General features: G+C 40.4%; 1 protein-coding gene across 1 annotated transcript in view; it reads right to left on the bottom strand.

Annotated features, from left to right (window-relative positions):
• vstm2a (V-set and transmembrane domain containing 2A) overlaps positions 1–24,308 on the bottom strand; it is a 63,041-nt gene that overhangs the window by 37,304 nt on the left and 1,429 nt on the right. Inside the window, exon 2 of the mRNA XM_079863343.1 lies at positions 24,307–24,308. This exon is cut by the window's right edge and continues 168 nt beyond it. Within this exon, the coding sequence (XP_079719469.1) occupies positions 24,307–24,308 (2 nt within the window). The remainder of the gene's footprint in view (positions 1–24,306) is intronic.

Raw genomic sequence — 24,308 nt, 5'->3', positions numbered from 1 at the left:
TGAACTGACGACAAAGAAACACACACAACCTGAACTGACGACAGCCAAACACACACAACCTGAACTGACGGCAGCGAAACACACACAACCTGAACTGATGACAGCCAAACACACACAACCTGAACTGATGACAGCGACACACACACAACCTGAACTGATGACAGCGACACACACACAACCTGAACTGATGACAGCGAAACACACACAACCTGAACTGATGACAGCGAAACACACACAACCTGAACTGACGACAGCGACACACACAACCTGAACTGATGACAGCGAAACACACACAACCTGAACTGATGACAGCGACACACACACAACCTGAACTGATGACAGCGACACACACAACCTGAACTGATAACAGCCAAACACACACAACCTGAAATGACAGCAGCTACACACACACAACCGGAACTGACGGCAGCGAAGCACACACAACCTGAACTGACGACAAAGAAACACACACAACCTGAACTGACGACAGCCAAACACACACAACCTGAACTGACGACAAAGAAACACACACAACCTGAACTGTAAACAGCCAAACACACACAACCTGAACTGACGACAGCGAAACACACACAACCTGAACTGACGGCAGCGACACACACACAACCTGAACTGACGACAAAGAAACACACACAACCTGAACTGACGACAGCCAAACACACACAACCTGAACTGACAACAAAGAAACACACACAACCTGAACTGACGGCAGCGAAACACACACAACCTGAACTGATGACAAAGAAACACACACAACCTGAACTGTAAACAGCCAAACACACACAACCTGAACTGACGGCAGCGAAACACACACAACCTGAACTGACGACAAAGTAACACACACAACCTGAACTGACGGCAAAGAAACACACACAACCTGAACTGACGGCAGCGAAGCACACACAACCTGAACTGACGACAGCCAAACACACACAACCTGAACTGACGACAAAGAAACACACACAACCTGAACTGACGGCAGTGAAACACGCACAACCTGAACTGACGGCAGTGAAACACGCACAACCTGAACTGACAAAAGCGACACACACACAACCTGAACTGACGACAGCGAAACACACACAACCTGAACTGATGACAAAGAAACACACACAACCTGAACTGATGACAGCGAAACACACACAACCTGAACTGACGGCAGCGAAACACACACAACCTGAACTGATGACAAAGAAACACACACAACCTGAACTGATGACAGCGAAACACACACAACCTGAACTGACGGCAGCGATACACACACAACCTGAACTGACGACAGCGAAACACACACAACCTGAACTGATGACAGCGAAACACACACAACCTGAACTGATGACAGCGAAACACACACAACCTGAACTGATGGCAGCGTCACACACACAACCTGAACTGACGGCAGCGACACACACACAACCTGAACTGATGACAGCGAAACACACACAACCTGAACTGATGACAGCGAAACACACACAACCTGAACTGATGACAGCCAAACACACACATCCTGAACTGATGACAGCGACACACACACAACCTGAACTGATGACAGCGAAACACACACAACCTGAACTGATGACAGCGACACACACCCAACCTGAACTGATGACAGCGAAACACACACAACCTGAACTGATGACAGCCAAACACACACAACCTGAACTGATGACAGCCAAACACACACAACCTGAACTGATGACAGCGAAACACACACAACCTGAACTGATGACAGCCAAACACACACAACCTGAACTGTAAACAGCGAAACACACACAACCTGAACTGTAAACAGCGAAACACACACAACCTGAACTGATGACAGCGAAACACACACAACCTGAACTGATGACAGCCAAACACACACAACCTGAACTGAAGGCAGCGACACACACACAACCTGAACCGACGACAGCGACACACACACAACCTGAACTGATGACAGCGACACACACACAACCTGAACTGATGACAGCGACACACACACAACCTGAACTGATGACAGCGACACACACACAACCTGAACTGATGACAGCCAAACACACACAACATGAACTGAAGGCAGCGACACACACACAACCTGAACTGATGACAGCGACACACACACAACCTGAACTGACGACAGCCAAACACACACAACCTGAACTGATGACAGCCAAACACACACAACCTGAACTGATGACAGCCAAACACACACAACCTGAACTGACGACAGCCAAACACACACAACCTGAACTGACGACAGCCAAACACACACAACCTGAACTGATGACAGCCAAACACACACAACCTGAACTGACGACAGCGACACACACACAACCTGAACTGATGACAGCCAAACACACACAACCTGAACTGACGACAGCCAAACACACACAGCCTGAACTGACGACAGCCAAACACACACAACCTTAACTGATGACAGCCAAACACACACAACCTGAACTGACGACAGCCAAACACACACAACCTGAACTGATGACAGCCAAACACACACAACCTGAACTGACGACAGCGAAACACACACAACCTGAACTGATGACAGCGAAACACACACAACCTGAACTGATGACAGCCAAACACACACAACCTGAACTGACGACAGCCAAACACACACAACCTGAACTGACGACAGCCAAACACACACAACCTGAACTGATGACAGCCAAACACACACAACCTGAACTGACGACAGCGACACACACACAACCTGAACTGATGACAGCCAAACACACACAACCTGAACTGACGACAGCCAAACACACACAGCCTGAACTGATGACAGCCAAACACACACAACCTGAACTGACGACAGCCAAACACACACAACCTGAACTGACGACAGCCAAACACACACAACCTGAACTGACGACAGCGACACACACACAACCTGAACTGATGACAGCCAAACACACACAACCTGAACTGACGACAGCCAAACACACACAGCCTGAACTGACGACAGCCAAACACACACAACCTTAACTGATGACAGCCAAACACACACAACCTGAACTGACGACAGCCAAACACACACAACCTGAACTGATGACAGCCAAACACACACAACCTGAACTGACGACAGCGAAACACACACAACCTGAACTGATGACAGGCAAACACACACAACCTGAACTGATGACAGCCAAACACACACAACCTGAACTGACGGCAGCGAAACACACACAACCTGAACTGACGACAGCCAAACACACACAACCTGAACTGACGACAGCGAAACACACACAACCTGAACTGTAAACAGCGACACACACAACCTGAACTGATGACAGCGACACACACACAACCTGAACTGACGACAGCCAAACACACACAACCTGAACTGACGACAGCGAAACACACACAACCTGAACTGTAAACAGCGACACACACAACCTGAACTGTAAACAGCGACACACACAACCTGAACTGATGACAGCCAAACACACACAACCTGAACTGATGACAGCGAAACACACACAACCTGAACTGATGACAGCCAAACACACACAACCTGAACTGACGACAGCGAAACACACACAACCTGAACTGTAAACAGCGACACACACACAACCTGAACTGATGACAGCCAAACACACACAACCTGAACTGATGACAGCCAAACACACACAACCTGAACTGATGACAGCCAAACACACACAACCTGAACTGACGGCAGCGACACACACACAACCTGAACTGTAAACAGCCAAACACACACAACCTGAACTGATGACAGCCAAACACACACAACCTGAACTGATGACAAAGAAACACACAACCTGAACTGATGACAGCGAAACACACACAACCTGAACACACAACCTGAACTGACGACAGCGAAACACACACAACCTGAACACACAACCTGAACTGACGACAGCGAAACACACACAACCTGAACTGTAAACAGCCAAACACACACAACCTGAACTGATGACAGCCAAACACACACAACCTGAACTGACGACAGCGACACACACACAACCTGAACTGATGACAGCCAAACACACACAACCTGAACTGACGACAGCCAAACACACACAAGCTGAACTGATGACAGCGAAACACACACAACCTGAACTGATGACAGCCAAACACACAAAGCCTGAACTGACGGCAGCGACACACACACAACCTGAACTGTAAACAGCCAAACACACACAACCTGAACTGATGGCAGCGAAACACACACAACCTGAACTGATGACAGCCAAACACACAAAGCCTGAACTGACGGCAGCGACACACACAACCTGAACTGATGACAGCGAAACACACACAACCTGAACTGATGACAGCCAAACACACAAAGCCTGAACTGACGGCAGCGACACACACAACCTGAACTGATGACAGCGAAACACACACAACCTGAACTGTAAACAGCCAAACACACACAACCTGAACTGATGACAGCCAAACACACACAACCTGAACTGACGACAGCGACACACACACAACCTGAACTGATGACAGCGAAACACACACAACCTGAACTGATGACAAAGAAACACACACAACCTGAACTGATGACAGCGAAACACACACAACCTGAACTGATGACAGTGACACACACACAACCTGAACTGATGACAAAGAAACACACACAAGCTGAACTGATGACAGCGAAACACACACAACCTGAGCTGATGGCAGCGAAACACACACAACCTGAACTGACGACAGCCAAACACACACAACCTGAACTGACGACAGCGAAACACACACAACCTGAACTGATGACAGCGAAACACACACAACCTGAACTGATGACAGTGACACACACACAACCTGAACTGATGACAAAGAAACACACACAAGCTGAACTGATGACAGCGAAACACACACAACCTGAACTGATGGCAGCGAAACACACACAACCTGAACTGACGACAGCGAAACACACACAACCTGAACTGACGACAGCGAAACACACACAACCTGAACTGACGGCAGCGACACACACACAACCTGAACTGACGGCAGCGACACACACACAACCTGAACTGATGACAGCGACACACACACAACCTGAACTGATGACAGCGAAACACACACAACCTGAACTGATGACAAAGAAACACACACAACCTGAACTGATGACAGCGAAACACACACAACCTGAACTGATGACAGCGAAACACACACAACCTGAACTGATGACAGCGAAACACACACAACCTGAACTGATGACAAAGAAACACACACAACCTGAACTGACGACAGCCAAACACACACAACCTGAACTGATGACAGCGACACACACACAACCTGAACTGATGACAGCGAAACACACACAACCTGAACTGATGACAAAGAAACACACACAACCTGAACTGATGACAGTGACACACACACAACCTGAACTGATGACAGCCAAACACACACAACCTGAACTGACGACAGCCAAACACACACAACCTGAACTGATGACAGCGACACACACACAACCTGAACTGATGACAGCGAAACACACACAACCTGAACTGATGACAAAGAAACACACACAACCTGAACTGATGACAGTGACACACACACAACCTGAACTGATGACAGCCAAACACACACAACCTGAACTGACGACAGCCAAACACACACAACCTGAACTGATGGCAGCGAAACACACACAACCTGAACTGATGACAGCGAAACACACACAACCTGAACTGATGACAGCGAAACACACACAACCTGAACTGATGACAGCCAAACACACACAACCTGAACTGATGACAGCCAAACACACACAACCTGAACTGATGACAGCCAAACACACACAACCTGAACTGATGACAGCGACACACACAACCTGAACTGATGACAAAGAAACACACACAACCTGAACTGACGACAGCCAAACACACACAACCTGAACTGATGACAGCCAAACACACACAACCTGAACTGACGACAGCCAAACACACACAACCTGAACTGATGACAGCCAAACACACACAACCTGAACTGACGACAGCCAAACACACACAACCTGAACTGATGACAGCCAAACACACACAACCTGAACTGACGACAGCCAAACACACACAACCTGAACTGATGACAGCGACACACACACAACCTGAACTGACGGAGTCACACAGAAGCTGGCCATCCTTTATAGCTTCCTTTAGTTTGCTAAAATATTTTTAAAATATAAAATTTTAAATGTATTAACTAACATGAATGAGCTAACAATGAGCAATACATTCGTTACAGTATTTATTAATCTTCATTAATGTTAGTTAATATAAATACAGCTGTTCATTCTTTGTTCATATTAGTTCCCAGTGCATTAACTAATGTTAACAAATACAACATGATTTTAATAATGTATTACTAAACGTTGAATTTAATATTAACTAAGATTAATAAATGCTGTAGAAGTATTGTTAATTCTTAGTTCATGTTAACTAAGGTATTTAACTAATGTTGACTAATGAACCTTATTGTAAAGTGTTACCAAAATAACATCACTTCATATTAACACTGCTGCACAAATTAAAATAAAGTTTTGAGAGAGTTTATTACAACCCCAAATCAGAAAAAGTTGGGACACTGTACAAATTGTGAGTAAAAAAGGAATGGAATAATTTACAAATCTCATAAACTTATATTTTATTCACAATAGAATATAGATAACATATCAAATGTTGAAAGTGAGACATTTTGAAATGTCATGCCAAATATTGGCTCATTTTGGATTTCATGAGAGCTACACATTCCAAAAAAGTTGGGACAGGTAGCAATAAGAGGCCGGAAAAGTTAAATGTACATATAAGGAACAGCTGGAGGACCAATTTGCAACTTATTAGGTCAACTGGCAACATGATTGGGTATAAAAAGAGCCTCTCAGAGTGGCAGTGTCTCTCGGAAGTCAAGATGGGCAGAGGATCACCAATTCCCCCAATGCTGCGGCGAAAAATAGTGGAGCAATATCAGAAAGGAGTTTCTCAGAGAAAAATTGCAAAGAGTTTGAAGTTATCATCATCTACAGTGCATAATATCATCCAAAGATTCAGAGAATCTGGAACAATCTCTGTGCGCAAGGGTCAAGGCCGGAAAACCATACTGGATACCCGTGATCTTCGGGCCCTTAGACGGCAGTGCATCACATACAGGAATGCTACTGTAATGGAAATCACAACATGGGCTCAGGAATACTTCCAGAAAACATTGTCGATGAACACAATCCACCGTGCCATTCGCCTTTACCGGCTAAAACTCTATAGGTCAAAAAAGAAGCCATATCTAAACAGGATCTAGAAGCGCAGGCGTTTTCTCTGGGCCAAGGCTCATTTAAAATGGACTGTGGCAAAGTGGAAAACTGTTCTGTGGTCAGACGAATCAAAATTTGAAGTTCTTTTTGGAAAACTGGGACGCCATGTCATCCAGACTAAAGAGGACAAGGACAACCCAAGTTGTTATCAGCGCTCAGTTCAGAAGCCTGCATCTCTGATGGTATGGGGTTGCATGAGTGCGTGTGGCATGGGCAGCTTACACATCTGGAAAGGCACCAGCAATGCTGAAAGGTATATCCAAGTTCTAGAACAACATATGCTCCCATCCAGACGGCGTCTCTTTCAGGGAAGACCTTGCATTTTCCAACATGACAATGCCAGACCATATACTGCATCAATTACAATATCATGGCTGCGTAGAAGAAGGATCCGGGTACTGAAATGGCCAGCCTGCAGTCCAGATCTTTCACCCATAGAAACATTTGGTGCATCATAAAGAGGAAGATGCAACAAAGAAGACCTAAGACAGTTGAGCAACTAGAAGCCTGTATTAGACAAGAATGGGACAACATTCCTATTCCTAAACTTGAGCAACTTGTCTCCTCAGTCCCCAGACGTTTGCAGACTGTTATAAAAAGAAGAGGGGATGCCACACAGTGGGAAACATGGCCTTGTCCCAACTTTTTTGAGATGTGTTGATGCCATGAAATTTAAAATCAACTTATTTTTCCCTTAAAATGATACATTTTCTCAGTTTAAAAATTTGATATGTCATCTATGTTGTATTTTGAATAAAATATTGAATTTTGAAACTTCCACATCATTGCATTCTGTTTTTATTCACAATTTGTACAGTGTCCCAACTTTTTCTGATTTGGGGTTGTAAGTCCATAGGCCTAAAAGTGGCCATCGTTGCAGAAATACCCATAAATAATATAAATATCATGAAATGGTGTTGTGTTTGCAGCCTCGTCCGTGTTTTGCATCATAATATGAAGTAAGCCAAGGCTTTGAAGAAGAATGTCACAAGAGCGATTTTTCCCTATGAGACTTCGCTTATCATGCACTGTTTTTACCAATGAGCCTTTTTTATCAGCTTTATGGAATATTGTACAGGTAGAGAAATTACTTTCATTGAAAACATCAAGGTTCCACTCAACCTTCAGCTAAACATAAGTGGACTCATTATTTCATTATATACTGCTTTATTATAAGATTAAATGGACATTCAAGGATTGTAACGAGGGTAAGAAGATATTGTTAAGAGTGAATCACTTCTTATTATTAATTTCTAGCATGATTTACATGCCAGTTCCAACCTTCAAGTTCTATTTTTGCTTTCCAGATTTGAGCTGTAATAATTCATCTGCATATGTACCGTGATCATAAACTATCAGATGCACTGCAATGTTACAGACACCATATGGCTTTGCATATCAGATGATTATCATCACCGCTAATGCATGGAAATATCAAACACACACTTCAACATGGCTGTCTAGCTCCCTGTATAGGGTATTTTTAAAGTCTTCATGAAAGAGTAGTTGCGCTGGTCTTTTCTCCTCTACTGTGTCGTATATCGAGTGAAACGCTTCTGGAACAAGAACAAATGTGGGCGGGGCTTGATTGTGTCCGTGTGGAACTGATTGGCTGGTTGGATGGTTGTGGTTTGCTATTGGCTGATCTCATGTGAGTGACAGGTTAAAGCCCCGCCCTCGTCATCAGAGAAGAGAAGAGATGCTGCAAGAGGAACTTATTCTCATTCAACATTATTAACACAATAATGATGATGTACACCGATGAATCAATTAGAATAAACACTGCAATATTCCATAAAAAAAAAAAAAACTAGAATTGTGAATTTTATTTGCATGCCGACTTCACCTTCAATCTCATTTCACTGATTGCAACACCTGACTTCCATTAGCCTTTGGGAAAGTCATCAGCCCAGGGGTTCACACATGTTCTAGTGTTTTAATAATGTGTTCAGTATTGACAAGAAGTGGAATTGTTTAGTTCACGCATGTGTAAAGTAAAACACAATTTGATAACACTTTATAATAACTGCATGCTATGAATCATTAGTTAAGTACAGTTAATTCATAATTTATAAAGCATTAATAGACATTAATAAGTGGTTTGTAAATACAGTTATACATGCTTTATTCTTGCACATATATATATAATGTGTTTAATAATTGTATTTTCATACTTTATTAAGGATCAATTTATCATTTCTAAATTATGTATTACATTATTTACAAACCAGCTATTTAGGAGTTGTCAGTGGTTCATAAGATCATTTAGAAAGTGCAAGTAAATGATTAATAAACTCTTTAAATGTATATTTGTACATATTATTTAGACATATAGCAATAGTTACTCAGTGTGTTAATAAATGCTTTATTAACATGTATTCCTACAGTAATTCCTGATTAATTCAGGTATAGTTATAAAACATTTATTAGCTGTCACTTAACTATTTATTAAAGTGAGGACTTTATGCCCCGTAAAGGATTCAAAGGCTATTAATACTTTATAAACGATGAATTAACCGTTTACTAATGTGTAACTAATGATTCAATAACATGCAGTTATTATAAAGTGTTTTCAACATTTTTGGCATATATATTGTGTAGAAGTGCAATTATGAAATCTGCTCTAGATGAACCCATGTGACGTATGATCCGTGTGTTTCACATAATCAAACTTACAAATGTGTGCTAACACTAACGAAAAGGCATTCATATGAATGAAACAGCTGCTCACACACTCTTTCCAAACACATCTTATGTTTATTTTATGTTACAGACAATCCCAAAAGAACTTGAATAAAAGTCGAGTGTTTTATTTCTGCTCTGATGACTGTGGTTCTGACCAAAAATGGAGCAAATCATCTTTCTAAACTAATTTTAGGCCGGTTGTTTTGATGCCACAATGTATTATTCACATCCAGCAAAGCCTGCATTAGGAAACTACAGGACACTCGAGGCTTTTCCCAGTTTACCAGCCCGTCATTCACAAATACATATCCCAGCATGCACTGCAATACAAACGTTGATATGGAAATCATATACAGGTGTAGTGTGAACTAAATGCTTTGATGCTTGATTGCATGTTAATTTCAATTAAATGAACATGTAGTTTAAATGTATATTAAAAAATAGCTCAACTTTAATCCAGTTAAGTACATCTTTATATGTCATTTCTAATTGGTAAACGGAAATATATTTTAATGTCATTTCTATTGAAAAATGTGTCTCATGTATTTAAATATATGACAAATGTATTAATGTTTCATGTAATATTGAATATTGCAGGTAGAGTTATAATCAAGTGCTTCACGTATGCTTTTAGTATTTTAGTCAACACATCCAAATAAGTGTAGGGTACAACTGGGCTAAAGGAACACCTTAAGAAGATGGAAAAATCAAAAATAAATGTTTGTATTGAATATTAATGGAGCAACAGATTCTGTGTGAAATTAAAACATAAAAGTGGTTTGTTTTGTTGGCAAACCCAACATGGGGCAAAAGACACGACAACTTTAGTTAAAAAATGTGTTTTTAATAACGTCTGAGTTAAAACAACCACTTTCGCAAAGTTTGTACAATTTTCTGTTTATTTTGATAAATAAAATAATTAAATTGTGTTTAATAAATATACTGTCATTAAAATATGCTAATATACAATTTTTACAAAAATACAGAAACAAAATTATTTTAAAAAGTGAAAGATCCCATAATAATTTAATATAGATTTACGGTAGTAACAATAAAGGATATTTGATCATATGCTATGATTAATATCATATTTTTTTAAATATGACAGTTTCATTATAAATATGGTGATTATCTCTAAGATGGACAACTTAATATATGATATTTCCCATCTGAATCTAACCATGCCATGTCAATAAATGGAAAATTCAGCCGGCTGTTTGTTACCATGTTAATTAGTGTGTCTTTTACCCCAAATACCATACTTTTATAGCCTAGAAATCTAGACGCAAAATGTATTTTGCAGCCAGGGCAGTCTAGCAACTCTCCGTTGACTTTCGAAGCTGTAAAAACCTAAATTGGGTTGAGAAAAGAGCAAAGAACGGCACTTAAGTCATTCTTAAAAAAGGAATGTCATTTCTTAAAAATGTGTTCGTAGTTTTGCCGGCCAGATATGGCAAAAGTTGAATCTATCAACTAACGTCAGCTCCGCTGTTGGGAAAACGCTCTGGTTGGTTGAAGCGCTGTCCTATTGCGTGCAGAGGGAATCTGAAAGACAGGTGTTTATCCCGCCCCTCGGATTGAGCCGTGTCTATGGAGAGTTGCCAGACCCAACATCTTGATGTAGGTCTGGCTTGCCAGGCTAATACTTTTACATATTCTTCCATTATTGAAAAACGGTTGCTTTAATTACCTTCAAAACTGAAAATAATTGACAAGGCCTTTGTCTCAAAATATATTCAATAATTTTAGTTATTCTCATATGCTACTTAAATCTACAACATTAAAAATATTAGATCAAATTACTTTGCAAATCAACTTTGCTCTGCTGTCGGCGATCACACGGGTCGGGCGAATGTCCACGGATGTTTCTGAAAGAGCTGCGGCAAGTTTTTGTGCATCTAGTGGTTTAGAGGAGAATAAAAGCAAAGCCGGCTTTTACCCCGTTGTACGCTACACTTCTGATATTTGAAGCACACGACTTCTTTTTAGTGGTAGACACGAGAGCAACCCGACGCACGCGCGAGAGCTGAGAAGACGACGCAGAAGGGTCTCGATGTTTTCCCATTTAATCCCACCGGTCACAATAGTGACAGTAACATTTTTTTTTCATTTCTAAGGCTATAAAAATGTTATAAATGATCTATCAATGCATTTCCAGCAGATATTGAAATAATAAAGGGTCTCAATGAAATATGTGCAGTGTCACATGTTTACTGTAAATTGTCACATGACCAGAGCTGTTTACTTCCTGTTTGCGCCAAGAGAAGAGGATGGCAGCAAGAAAGCTCCCAAAGAAAAGGGTGGTAAAGTATGTTAACATAAAGATAGGACATAGATTTTTGGTACACATCATGTTTAAGGTGTCTAGTATTGATATATGCATTTGCAATTACTCAACTTTGTTTAATGTGGTCATAGAACTCACAAACATGTCAACGGCAACAATAGTGACCGGTGGGATAACCCATTGTATCTACATACTAATACACATAGGCTAACTGTTCTACCTTACTTTCTACCTAATTTTACACACACACACACACACACACACACACACACACACACACGGTCACGTCTCTTCTGATGTCTGATCTCCACACACACACATAAACACACACACACACACACACACACACACACACACAAACACACACACACACGGTCACGGTCACGTCTTCTCTGATGTCTGATCTCCACACACACACAGACACACACACACACAGAAACACACACAGACACAAACACACATACACAAACACACACACACACACACACACACACACTCACACATGGTCACGTCTCCTCTGATGTCTGATCTCCACACACACACCCACCCACACACACACAGACACACAAAAACACACACAAAAAAAAACATACACACACACACAAAAACACACACAAACACACTGCCCAGGTCAAATAGACCTATATTAAAACAATACAATGGTTGATACAACACAGTATCCCACCGGTCACAATTGTGACCGACCATAAAACACACTTTTTCACACACTTTTTCATGAAAATTTCAAACAATTATGATTGATTGTTTCAAAGGGATACTAATGACACATGATTTGGATATTTTTGTGTCTGGGAAAAATTTGGGATTAAATGGGTTAATATGGTTCTAAAGTGTGCATTTCCTAGATGTCGTGAGAAAGTGTAAAAGTGCCTTACCAATGCCGCAAAATGAATGGCTTACCTTTCACACTTTCCCATCACATGATTGTGAGCGTCGTCTTCTCAGTTCTCACGCATGCGTCTCATGAACTCACTCAAATACACAAAGTATTCTCATCGCTTGATAAACTTAAGGTTGAGCCACTGTAGTCACTTGGACTATTTTAACAATGTCTTTACTAACTTTTCTGGGCCGGCAGATATCGATTACCTATCAGCCTATGGAGGAGTGAGACAGCTCTCAGATTTAATCAGAAACATCTTAATCTGTGTTCTGAAGATGAACGAAAGCCTTACGGGGTTGAACAACATGAGGGTAAGTAATTATTGACAGAATTTTCATTTTTGGGTGAACTATCCCTTTAACAATGTTACTAAGCTACACATGCACTTCATGTTTTTAATCCTGCACACATTAGAAACTCGCATCGAGGGAATCAGTCGGACATTTTGACCTTGCTTGTAAAAAGATGAACTGTGGCGATGAAAGCACTAGTGTGACGTTCTATATCAAAACACAGTGATTTCTATTTGAGCATGACATATCCGAGGCTGAAACCTGTCTGAACTGAGAGATGTGGTGTGTGTGTGTGTGTGTGTGGCATTTCGGTCATCACACACATCAAGAGGTGTTGTGTTCAGCCAATCTGATCTGAAAAACCTCATCTCCTTCACGGTTGTTCTCAATCCTCATCTCCATAGGGTCACGGCGGGCTTTTAATCGATCCGTTCCACCATGTTTCTGTCTCTAAGGAGCTCTTGAAGCGAATCTCGTGAGTGGGAATGGAGATTGCGGCGAGGAGATCTTGGTGTGGAACAGGCTGGGGATTTGTAGGATTTGTAGCGGTGTAGGAGGGATATTAGGGGTAAGTCGGCCCCATATGTTGAATAAATCATTCACTGATGTTTAATTAAAGTCCTGAGAGATAAATTAGCCTGACTTAGTTTAATAAAGTTTTGATGAATACCTGTGTTGGAGAAATTCACACCTCATGAAGTGCTCGATTTTAATATAAATCACTGTGATGATGATGAGGCAGATTTATCAAGATGAAGTGGTTTATGGCCTCAAGAATGTGTCTTTGAAAACTGCAAGAGTCCCAGAAAGTAAACAGAGAAAGATTTGGAGAAAGGCATCAGTCATGTCTGTCCAACCAGTTTATACGCAACGACAAACACAGAATAAAAACTAGAGGGAAATAGCAGAGCTTGAAAGACAGCAAAGGTTTAAATCAGATTTATTTACCTCTGGAGTACCTCTGGAGTCAATAATTGTATCCCTTAAAACTCATCTTTGATCACCAAAATGACATATTTCAGCGTTTTTTTTTTTTTTTTTTTTTTAACATTTCTTCATGCCTTAAAATATCTTCACCCTTGCCTCATTTAGTATGCGCGGTTCTATGAACATGCAAATGAGCCCCGCCTCCACTCACTCACCCAATCTTTGACGATCACTTACGGCTTGAAAGAGCTGTAAGAACAGATGAAGAAATTAAAGCTTTCTTTATACAGAGGTTCAGGTGCCATTCAATACTTTTTGAATATTCTGTCTTCATGTAATCCTTGAGTGAAATCAAACTCAGGCCGTCCTGATGGGATTCCAGTCAAAATCCATAAGTAATTTCCTGCTGAGGTGCGATTCTGGTGATCTGGGAATCGAATTCCAGTTCCACAACAAATGAGATCAAAACAGGAAGAAAACAGACAGAGAAACTGAAAATCTGAGAGAGCCGAGCTTTATTTCTATTCATCTTTTCCACGGCCATCTCTATATGTTATATATAGATTTTAACAAGATATGATTTTGTTAAATCAAAAATGTCTAATTTGGTTTTGTTTAATCAAAATATAATTTTAACAAGATTAATGCAGCTACAGTGAACAAATGTTATCTGTTAATTGATTAAAACTTAGATTTGATCTAACTTTGTTATATTCTATTTATTTTAAGTAACTGTAAAATACTGATGTTTTTGAATTACCATCTAACTTACAATGCAATTCTATATTCAACAATACATATGTTTACTAGGATAGTGTTATGCATTTGTTTGTGTAAGTTAAAAAAGTCATTTTTAATTATAAATGTAATTTTTATCATTTATAATTTTTGAATTATAAATATAAATTAAGAATGTAATTATACCAGTGAATACTTAACTCTACAGTAACTGAATATATATTTCCTGTTGGTTTTGATGCATGTTATATACATTTTAAGTTACATTTTATTTTTTACAGCTTTATTTTAATGTCATGATGGTGTTTTGTCTTTCTGCACATGGAAAAAGCCAATTTTGATAAACATTAAGTCATGATTTAAGTCAGTCTTTTATTTTACCACCTGTATTATAATGGTGATTATCTGCAAAACAGATTTTAGTATCTGATACACATTGTAACCATTTTTTACAGTAAATTTCTGGCCTTTTGTCTCTCTCTCTTCCTCTTTTTTTAAGGTTAAGGCCTTTTTCAAACTCTTGATGTTGTTTCAGTCTCTCCTAGAACAGGTTTTCCTGCTTGAATGTTGATTATTCTCCTCATATTCTCCATTGTTGCGGCTCCTCTCTTCCCAGTCTGTCAGTAACGCTCTGTTCACTTTCTGTCTCTATGAAGCCCCTCCTTCTGAAAAGCACACTGTGCTCTGATTGGTCGGCTGGAGCAGTGTGTTGTGATTGGTCGAGCGCTTCGAGTGTGTTTGGGAAATGTCCCGCCCCTTACCATAACCGCCAGTTTAACACACTACTAACTAACTCAACCAGGCCCCGCCCCTTTATTCTGCGTATGAATTATTATAATGAGGAATATTGTGACGTGTTCGTTCCCGGAAGAAACTCAAGACTACAATGGAGGCGTTTCAGGAGTTCAGGAACACTGACACTCATATATAGAAGAGCTCCCACTGGAGGGAAATTTGCTCATTAATAGGTCCTCTTTAACAATGATTTTATATGAAGTTTTACGTTACACCAGAGACACATGGGAACACACGTGCACTCGCTCCAGAGAGAGATCAAATGCGAGTCATTCACTAATTGGAGCCCACAGAGCCGGTGTCTTCAAAGGGAACGACTTTTGTTTTGATCCCTCAAATTGAATTGGACTGAGCTTCTGGCATCTCTTCTGCACATTACATGCTAATTCTCCCTCCCTCGACACGATCATCTGTCCGGTCGCTCCTCTCCTTCTCTCACACTCCTTTTGTCGCACGGATATGGCAGTTGTGGAGAAATCCATTATGCTGGGATCTCCAAATCCTCAACGGCCCAGAGTCAAGATTAAAGAGCGACTGCCCACACACATTCATACTCGTCCTCCCGTGAAGCTTCACTTTAAATCTTCACACAGGCCAATAAGAGTTTCCTTTCGTGTGTTTTCCAGTGGGTTGATGAATATCTCCTCTTTTCAGTGTTTGCTGCCAGACTAAACGCGAGCGCTCTGCCAGTTAATTCCTCCGAGGGTCTTTCCATGATGCATTTTGTCCTTGCCATCAAAGCCTTTGTTCAGTTATCACAGTTTCACAATGAAAATAAGGTTATTTTATGTCACTGTAATTTAAGAAGTAAGAACAATGACAGAGCATGTCTCATTTTGCTTTGGATACAAAATTCGTGGCATTTGGAGATTTGGTTGAAATGGCGACACGACCTGCTTTCTGGCACCTTCACTCTTCAGGGCTTCTCTGAGCTGCTAATTAACCGTAGTCGACAGTAGTTTGTAAGAAATGATCAAACGAGCTCGTCTAAACGAACCCTACCCTCTCATATGAAGCGTTGGATGGTAAAACACACAGTTTGGATGTTTAATTAAAAATCACTGAGTCAGGTCCCTGTAACATTTATGACTCTGTTTTTGTAAATTAGACCATTTTTGATGTGTTTAGTATAAATTTGCCTGTTTAGGTTTGTGGGGGAAAAAATGTTGTATGAGCATAAAATGCAGCTCTGATTACATTTTAAATTTTATATATTATAGATGTTGATGTTCAAAAGATTATTTAATGCTGTTGAAAAAGTCTCTTCTGCTCACCAAGGCTGCATTTATTTGATCAAATATTAGTTTTCTATGTGAATATATATTAAAGTGTATTTTATTCCTGAATTTTCAGCATCATTACTCCAGTCTTCAGTGTCACATGATCCTTCAGAAATCACTCTAATATGATGATTTGATGCTCAAGAAACATTTATGATTATTATCAGTGTTGAACACAGTCGTGCTGCTTCAGATTTCTGTGGAAACTGTGAAACGTTTTATTTTTCAGGATTCTTTGATGAATAGAATGTTCAAAAGAACAGCATTTATTGGAAATTATAGAACAATCATAAAAGTCTTTACTGTAACTTTTGATCAGTTTAATGCATCCTTAATGAATGAAGAAATATTCACCACAGATCTTTGAACATTAGTGTAACTGGATAGTTCTATAGTTGTATTCACTGCATGCAAGGCCAGTGAGAGTCTGTGGTTGTCGAAACTGGTAATCATACTCTCTCTAACAGGGCTGAAAACCCATTTAAATCTTAATGCATCACTACAGTGTAAAGCTCAGCTGAAATTAGAGCTGCGTCTCAAACTCAGAGTCTATTAGCAGCATGCTCAGCGCTAATGCCCAACGGGACTGAGAAACTCAACGCAACCACTGCTAATGAAAAATGGTGGTTGAAGCTGTCGCCCATTACTACTGCCATAAATCCCCTAGTGGTGTGTGCATTGTAGTCATGAGATTTCTATATCAATGTAGCCGTGCACAACACTTTTTATTTGAAAGTTTGGTGGCTTGTCAACACATTTATGACTTCTGAGATTTGATTGCAATTTTACAAGCATTAATTAGTCTAATCTTTTCATTAAAATCCACTGTGTTATGCTACTGCTATAAATGAACTCTGTCTAATAACTGCCGCTCAATTCTTCCAACTACACCATAGTTGTGCAATATTTGTGTCATTGTTGACACTCAATAATTAGCTTTAGAGAGTAGATGTTATTCTAGAGAAGACTCCTTTCTTTTTCCTGACCATTCTCTTGAACCAGCCGTGTCCTTTTTCCATGAGTTTTGACCTGTAGCCTCGAGACAAGTCGAGACTGGAGAGTGGACACTAAAAAATGCTGGGTTGTTTCAACCCAACTTTGGGTCAAATATGTACAAACCCAGCCGTTGGGTTAAATTTTTAAGTACATTTTTTAACCCAACGTTTGGGATTGTCCATATTTGACCCAAAATTGGGTTAAAACAACCCAGCATTTTTTAGTGTCCACTCTCCAGTCTCGACTTGTCTCGAGGCTACAGGTCAAAACTCATGGAAAGAGGACACGGCTGGTTCAAGCTCAGTATCATCCACAGATGGAGAGCTTCATGCATTGATCATGAATGTGCGTGTCCTAACAATAGCCCGGCGCTGATGGATCCAGCGATCGCTTCATTGACCTTCAGGGCTTATTGTCTTTAAAGTCTGGTGGAGGACTTACACTGAGGACGGGGTGTAATTGGGCTAAAGACAGAGGCGGGCTGGATGATATGGATTTTGCATTAGTTTGTACTTGTAGGGAGTGTGCTGTCTAGATCAGCCAGTCATTTCCATTGGGAAAACGAGACATTTGTGGTAAACCTTAAGTGATAAAAGGCCTTCATCTTGTTCCGAGGCAGTATCAGCGGTAGCTGTCAATTAAGCTTTAAATGACGGGAAATGCCTTCAGTCATGCCACTAGCAGCGCCGGTCTGGGTTTAAGGAGAAACTGGCTGATGCCCGTCCAGTGGATTTCTTGGATCAATGTGGACACTAGAACTGTGTTCCAAAACCTAGTGTGCTTTTCTCTCTGCCTACTCGCACAGTGATCCGTGCCAGGGTTATTATCCTTCACTGAAACCAAAACCAAAACTATAAAAAGCATTAAAAAATAAAATAAACGCTAAAGGATTAGTTCACTTCAGAATTTAACTTTCCTGATCATTTACTCACCCCCACATCAGCCGAGATGTCGAAAAGAAATGAAGGTTTTTGAGGAAAACATTCCAGGATTGTTCTCCATAGAAGACTTCAAGTGACCTTTCAACGTGATTACGTAATGTGTGGCGCATCACAGCTGGTGCAAGACCAGCATTTGTGGTTAAAAAGTATAGAAATGTTTATTTTTATTATAAAATGTCCACTGGTTTGTCTAGCTGAGACTCTTATTCCTCGGCTGGATCGTGTCGAGGACCTTCAACCCGTTGGACCCCATTGAAGTCACTATATGGAGGAACATCCTGGAGTGTTTTCCTCAAAAACCTTCATTTCTTTTCCACTGAAGAAAGAAAGACATGAACATCTTGAATGACGTGGGGGAGAGAAAATGATCAGGAAATCTTAATTCTGAAGTGACTTATGTAATTCTAGCTAGTTCCCAAGCCAACATTTCACTTTTCCATTCAGTTTAACTCTTTCCCCGCCAGCATTTCTGATCACTTTCACAAAACTTTCATGGCCCCCACAATATTTTGCTGTGTGATTATCTGGAGACACAATATATCAAAAGAAAGAACAGAGCCTGACAAAACAAAAACATTTTATTATTGTTGCTTCATGCATTCTTTGATTTACAACTCTTGAATGTGACGAAGTTTCATTAAAGCTGAGAAAATGATGTTTTTGTCAAAGACACTGCCTGGATCATATTCAGAACGATGATTAAAACAGTCGATGGAGTTCATCAACAGCTCAAAGCTTCTCAGTCCTGGTCGACATTTCATTCAGTAACATTAGGCAGATTTGGTTTATATGATGTTTAATGTTGATTTCATTAGCAATGCTTCTATCGCTTGTTTCTGCTTCTTCTTCACCTGTGTTTTGATCCAGAGTATTATCACAGTAATAATGTGAAATATTACGTAATTTATTCCTGTGATCAAAGCTGAATGTTCAGCATCATTACTCCAGTCTTCAGTGTCACATGATCCTTCAGAAATCACTCTAATATGATGATTTGATGCTCAAGAAACATTTATGATTATTATCAATGTTGATTATATTTGTTTTTTCTTGATTTTATTGATAAATAAAATATTCAAAAGAACAACATTTAATGAATGCATCCTGGCTGAATAAAACCATTAATTTATTTGGAAACCCTTTGAGTGGTGGTGTATGAATGTGGCATGGCCGCTGAACATTAGTATGCAATACTACTTCTCACATTCCCTTTGAACTGTTATATATCTAGATTACATCTGGCAAGTGTGTAAGATCTGAGCTAAAGCACAGAAATCCAGGCCTTCAGGATCTGCGTGCATATGATATATAACACAAACTTCTGCTGAATAATTTGGGCCTGTGAGTCATGAAGAAGAAGCATGTTCCTCCCGCTGCGTCTCACAGCCGACAAACCTGCATATCACGATAATGCTGATGGATCTATACTCTACAGCTGGAGGAACGCATGCTCTCGTCTCAGAGGCCAATGGAAATGTTATCCATTAAAGAATAAGTAAAAGCAAAGCAAATGCTATTTTAAACAGGACGCAATTGCTCAATTCTTTCATTCGGTTCAATTTAGAAGAGAATTTTTTGTGTTTCTACGTAGAGCTCGCAGTTTTGATTCTTATTATTTCCATCATTTCTTTGGTAAGAGGTAACACACACACACACACTCACAGGTGAGGTAATAAACTCTATATCATGCATTCTCTAAATCAATTGTTTTAGACTTGAAATGCTCTTCTATTGATTAAACTGCTCTGAATGTGTGAAGAACAACAGTAATTGCATGATTGGAGGTATTGCTCGTCATCATCGCACAAAAGAGCAGTGATGATAAAAACATGTTGTTTGATGAATCACATTTGACAGTCTCTAATTTTCCCTGCGTTCACATTCAGTGCAAAGGTGTGAAGCGTTCATCTAAAAATGTCAGCGACGTCAGTCAACCCAAAGTCTTGATCTCTTTCTGAATATGTGCTTTAATAAACGTCCCTAAGTCCCAGCACTGCCGTATATAAAGTTCACAAAAGAACACGACTGCCTGAAATAAATCCAGCGAATTCACACGAGACCATCAGCGAATGAACTTCGAGCCCAGAAGCTCCCATAAGTATGCAAATAAAGTAGATCTTTGCATTGGAAATTGCATTATCATTTGCATTTTATGTGGGCTGTGGCTCTTTTGATAAATGACCTCTTGCCTTGCTTCGGGACATCAGAAATGAGCATCCAAACGCTAACAGCAACCATTTATCCAATTTGAGACTTCTGACGACAGCAATCGCTCGGTGAAGATTACAGTGAAGCGCTGTGGCCTGAGCAGAGACGAGTCCTTATGTGTCATTACAGAGTACGTGTGCTGTTCCTCGTTCAAGACCATTACACTTCTTTTCCACAAAAACTAAACACACAAAATCCTTACGTGACACACAGTTTCTCACACTCAAACACCAGAAACACACCAAATCTGCAAAACCATACACTAATTATCGCCCTTCGACTCAATTTTCAATTTCATAAAACACTTTTTGTAAACTACAACACACAATTCTCAATGTAAGACAAAAATCGAATCTTTTTCAGACACAACCTATCAAAACACCACAGTAATCCATGAGCGTCACACACACTCCTCACACACACTCACACACACACACACTCCTCACACACACTCACACACTCCTCACACACACACACACACACTTACACACACACACTCACTCACTCCTCACACACACACTCACACACTCCTCACACACACACACACACACACACACACACACTCACACACTAACACACACACTTACACACACTCCTCACCCACACACTCCTCACACACACACACTCCTCACCCACACACTCACACACACACACTCCTCACACACACACACACACACACACACACACACACACACACACACACACACACACACACACACACACACACTCCTCACCCACACACTCACACACACACACACACTCCTCACACACACACACACACACACTCACACACACTCCTCTCATGTGCAAACTCTTACAGTGAAACAAATAAAGTTTGGTTTCAATCTTGCTTTGGTGTTTACCATGAGTTTTTCAGCTTCTCTCTGCCGATTACTTTCAGTCTTGTCCAGAAATGAACACAGGAGCTCATGAAAGAAGAGCTTTAGGTTTAGAATAACTGTGTGTATTATATATCAAAAAATAGAATATTATGCAAAGGTGTTTGCAACGTAAGACAAATGTTTGCTTTTGAGATGTGTGTGATATTTTGAATGCAGTGATTCATTTTGCAAGAGATGTGAGGAATTTTGCATTTTGCGTGTGCAGTTCCTGGATTTGTGTGTAAAGTTTTGAAAATGTGTGTAAAAACAGTTGAAAAAAACTGCAATAGCACCGTGAGCTTGGAAAGCTCTCTAGTAATGGCCATTACACTGTATACAGTCAAAACCAAAATTTATACAGACACCAGATATAATTTTTGATAATTTGTTTTTACAAGGACACTATAGTTCATTTATGTAAGTGAGATGAGCAAAATAAAGACTGTGACATATTATACCCAATAATTCTTCATACAGCGACTACCAGTGACATTTATACAAATGTGGGACCAGAAATGATTGGGACACTTTGAGCTGATCATGTTCTGCTGAAGTGTGTTTTCTTTAATTGCTAATGCTCTTTTCACACACAGACTGAACACAATGAAGCATTGCTTGGTGATTGGTTGAGCTAAACTGGTATTATCTAATTGTGTAGTTAAATTTAACAGCTGACAGATATTCAACATAATTCATGTGTGAGACAGTCTAACAGAAGGACGGACAAAACCAGTCAAATATCAACTGAGTTCTGCTCATATTTTATCACCGTTTTCTAAACTATAGCGAATAAACTGTGATGATGTGAGAAATGTTGAAGGTGTCTGAATAAATGTGTGTTTGCCTGTAAATATCGATGCCTGCAGATTCAGGCTATGGATCATATCCATTATCCATTATACAGTGACACAACAACAGCACTCGTCTCTCGTCGCGTCTCATTCCCATCAGAGCTGAACGCTCGACATCAGAAACCACTGACCGACGTCACGTCTCATAATTCCACATGTCTTTCTGCAGGAATATTTGTCTGGCTTCTCCTCTGCATGTCATTTGACACACAATTATCCGAGAAGAACGAGATTCAGACATCGAAGCTTCTCCCATCCCCTGGATCAAAGCCTCGACGATATGTGCATGATGAGAGACAACAGCGCTTTAGTAATAGCAGAATTAAATCTGAGCAGGAACCAAAAAAAGGGATGTTTTTCTTCCTGTGCGAACAAAAGGCATTTATCAAACGGGAAAATAAACTTGTTTTAATGTCAGTGATCTGCCAAATGCTCTCTCTGAATGTTGAACTGCATCTGCAACAACTGACTATACTGTGTGTCAGCCTGAAGACATCTCTCAACCTGCCAGAAAACAACATTAATACGCAAGCCGTGACTCAGATCATTTGTTGACGCTCGCAAACATTTTGTCGTTAAACATGTCGTCACACAGACATGTCGAATGCAAACAAAGGCCACACACACACACACTTGTTGACATTCAGCCAGTGGCGTCTCTAATGCACACACTCGGACCCTTGATGTCATGCACTTGTGTGTTTTGTCCTTCATAAGACCAGTGATCTCCAAATGAGTGTCACAGTGATTTATCTGCGGATCTCAAAGCCTGAGGAGTCTTGAATTCACTATGAATCATGAAGCGTGATTCAGGTCCTGCTCGCAACACAACATCCCTGAGCGAAACAGATGATTAGTCTGACATGTATTGTGTGCTGTGCAAGTGTGTGTTTTGACGTGGAGGGTTAGGGGTTATAATTACGTGGCATGAGTAGAAAAACAGGAATACTGCAAGATCTGCATTTCAAAATGAGCACAAGTGAAGCTCATAGCAGCAGAAGAGAAATATAGCAGTATAAAACACAACGTTTCAGCGACACATAAAAAAAACAGTTCATTCAATCAATTAAAAGTGCAACGGAGTGGGTGGATAAAAGTGATGCATATCGTATGTGCGACAAAACGGGATAAATTCCGTGCCGAGGATACTTAGATGTCTCCTGTAAGCTGGAATGACGTTATGAACACTTAACCCTTCGTTAAACCCTCTCATGAAATGTTCTTACCT

Source organism: Squalius cephalus, assembly GCF_949319135.1.
Source record: "Squalius cephalus genome assembly, chromosome: 25".
In the NCBI taxonomy this organism is placed as follows: domain Eukaryota; kingdom Metazoa; phylum Chordata; class Actinopteri; order Cypriniformes; family Leuciscidae; genus Squalius; species Squalius cephalus.
Note: the sequence above shows the minus strand (reverse complement) of the source record. Positions and strands in the feature narration are given on the sequence as shown.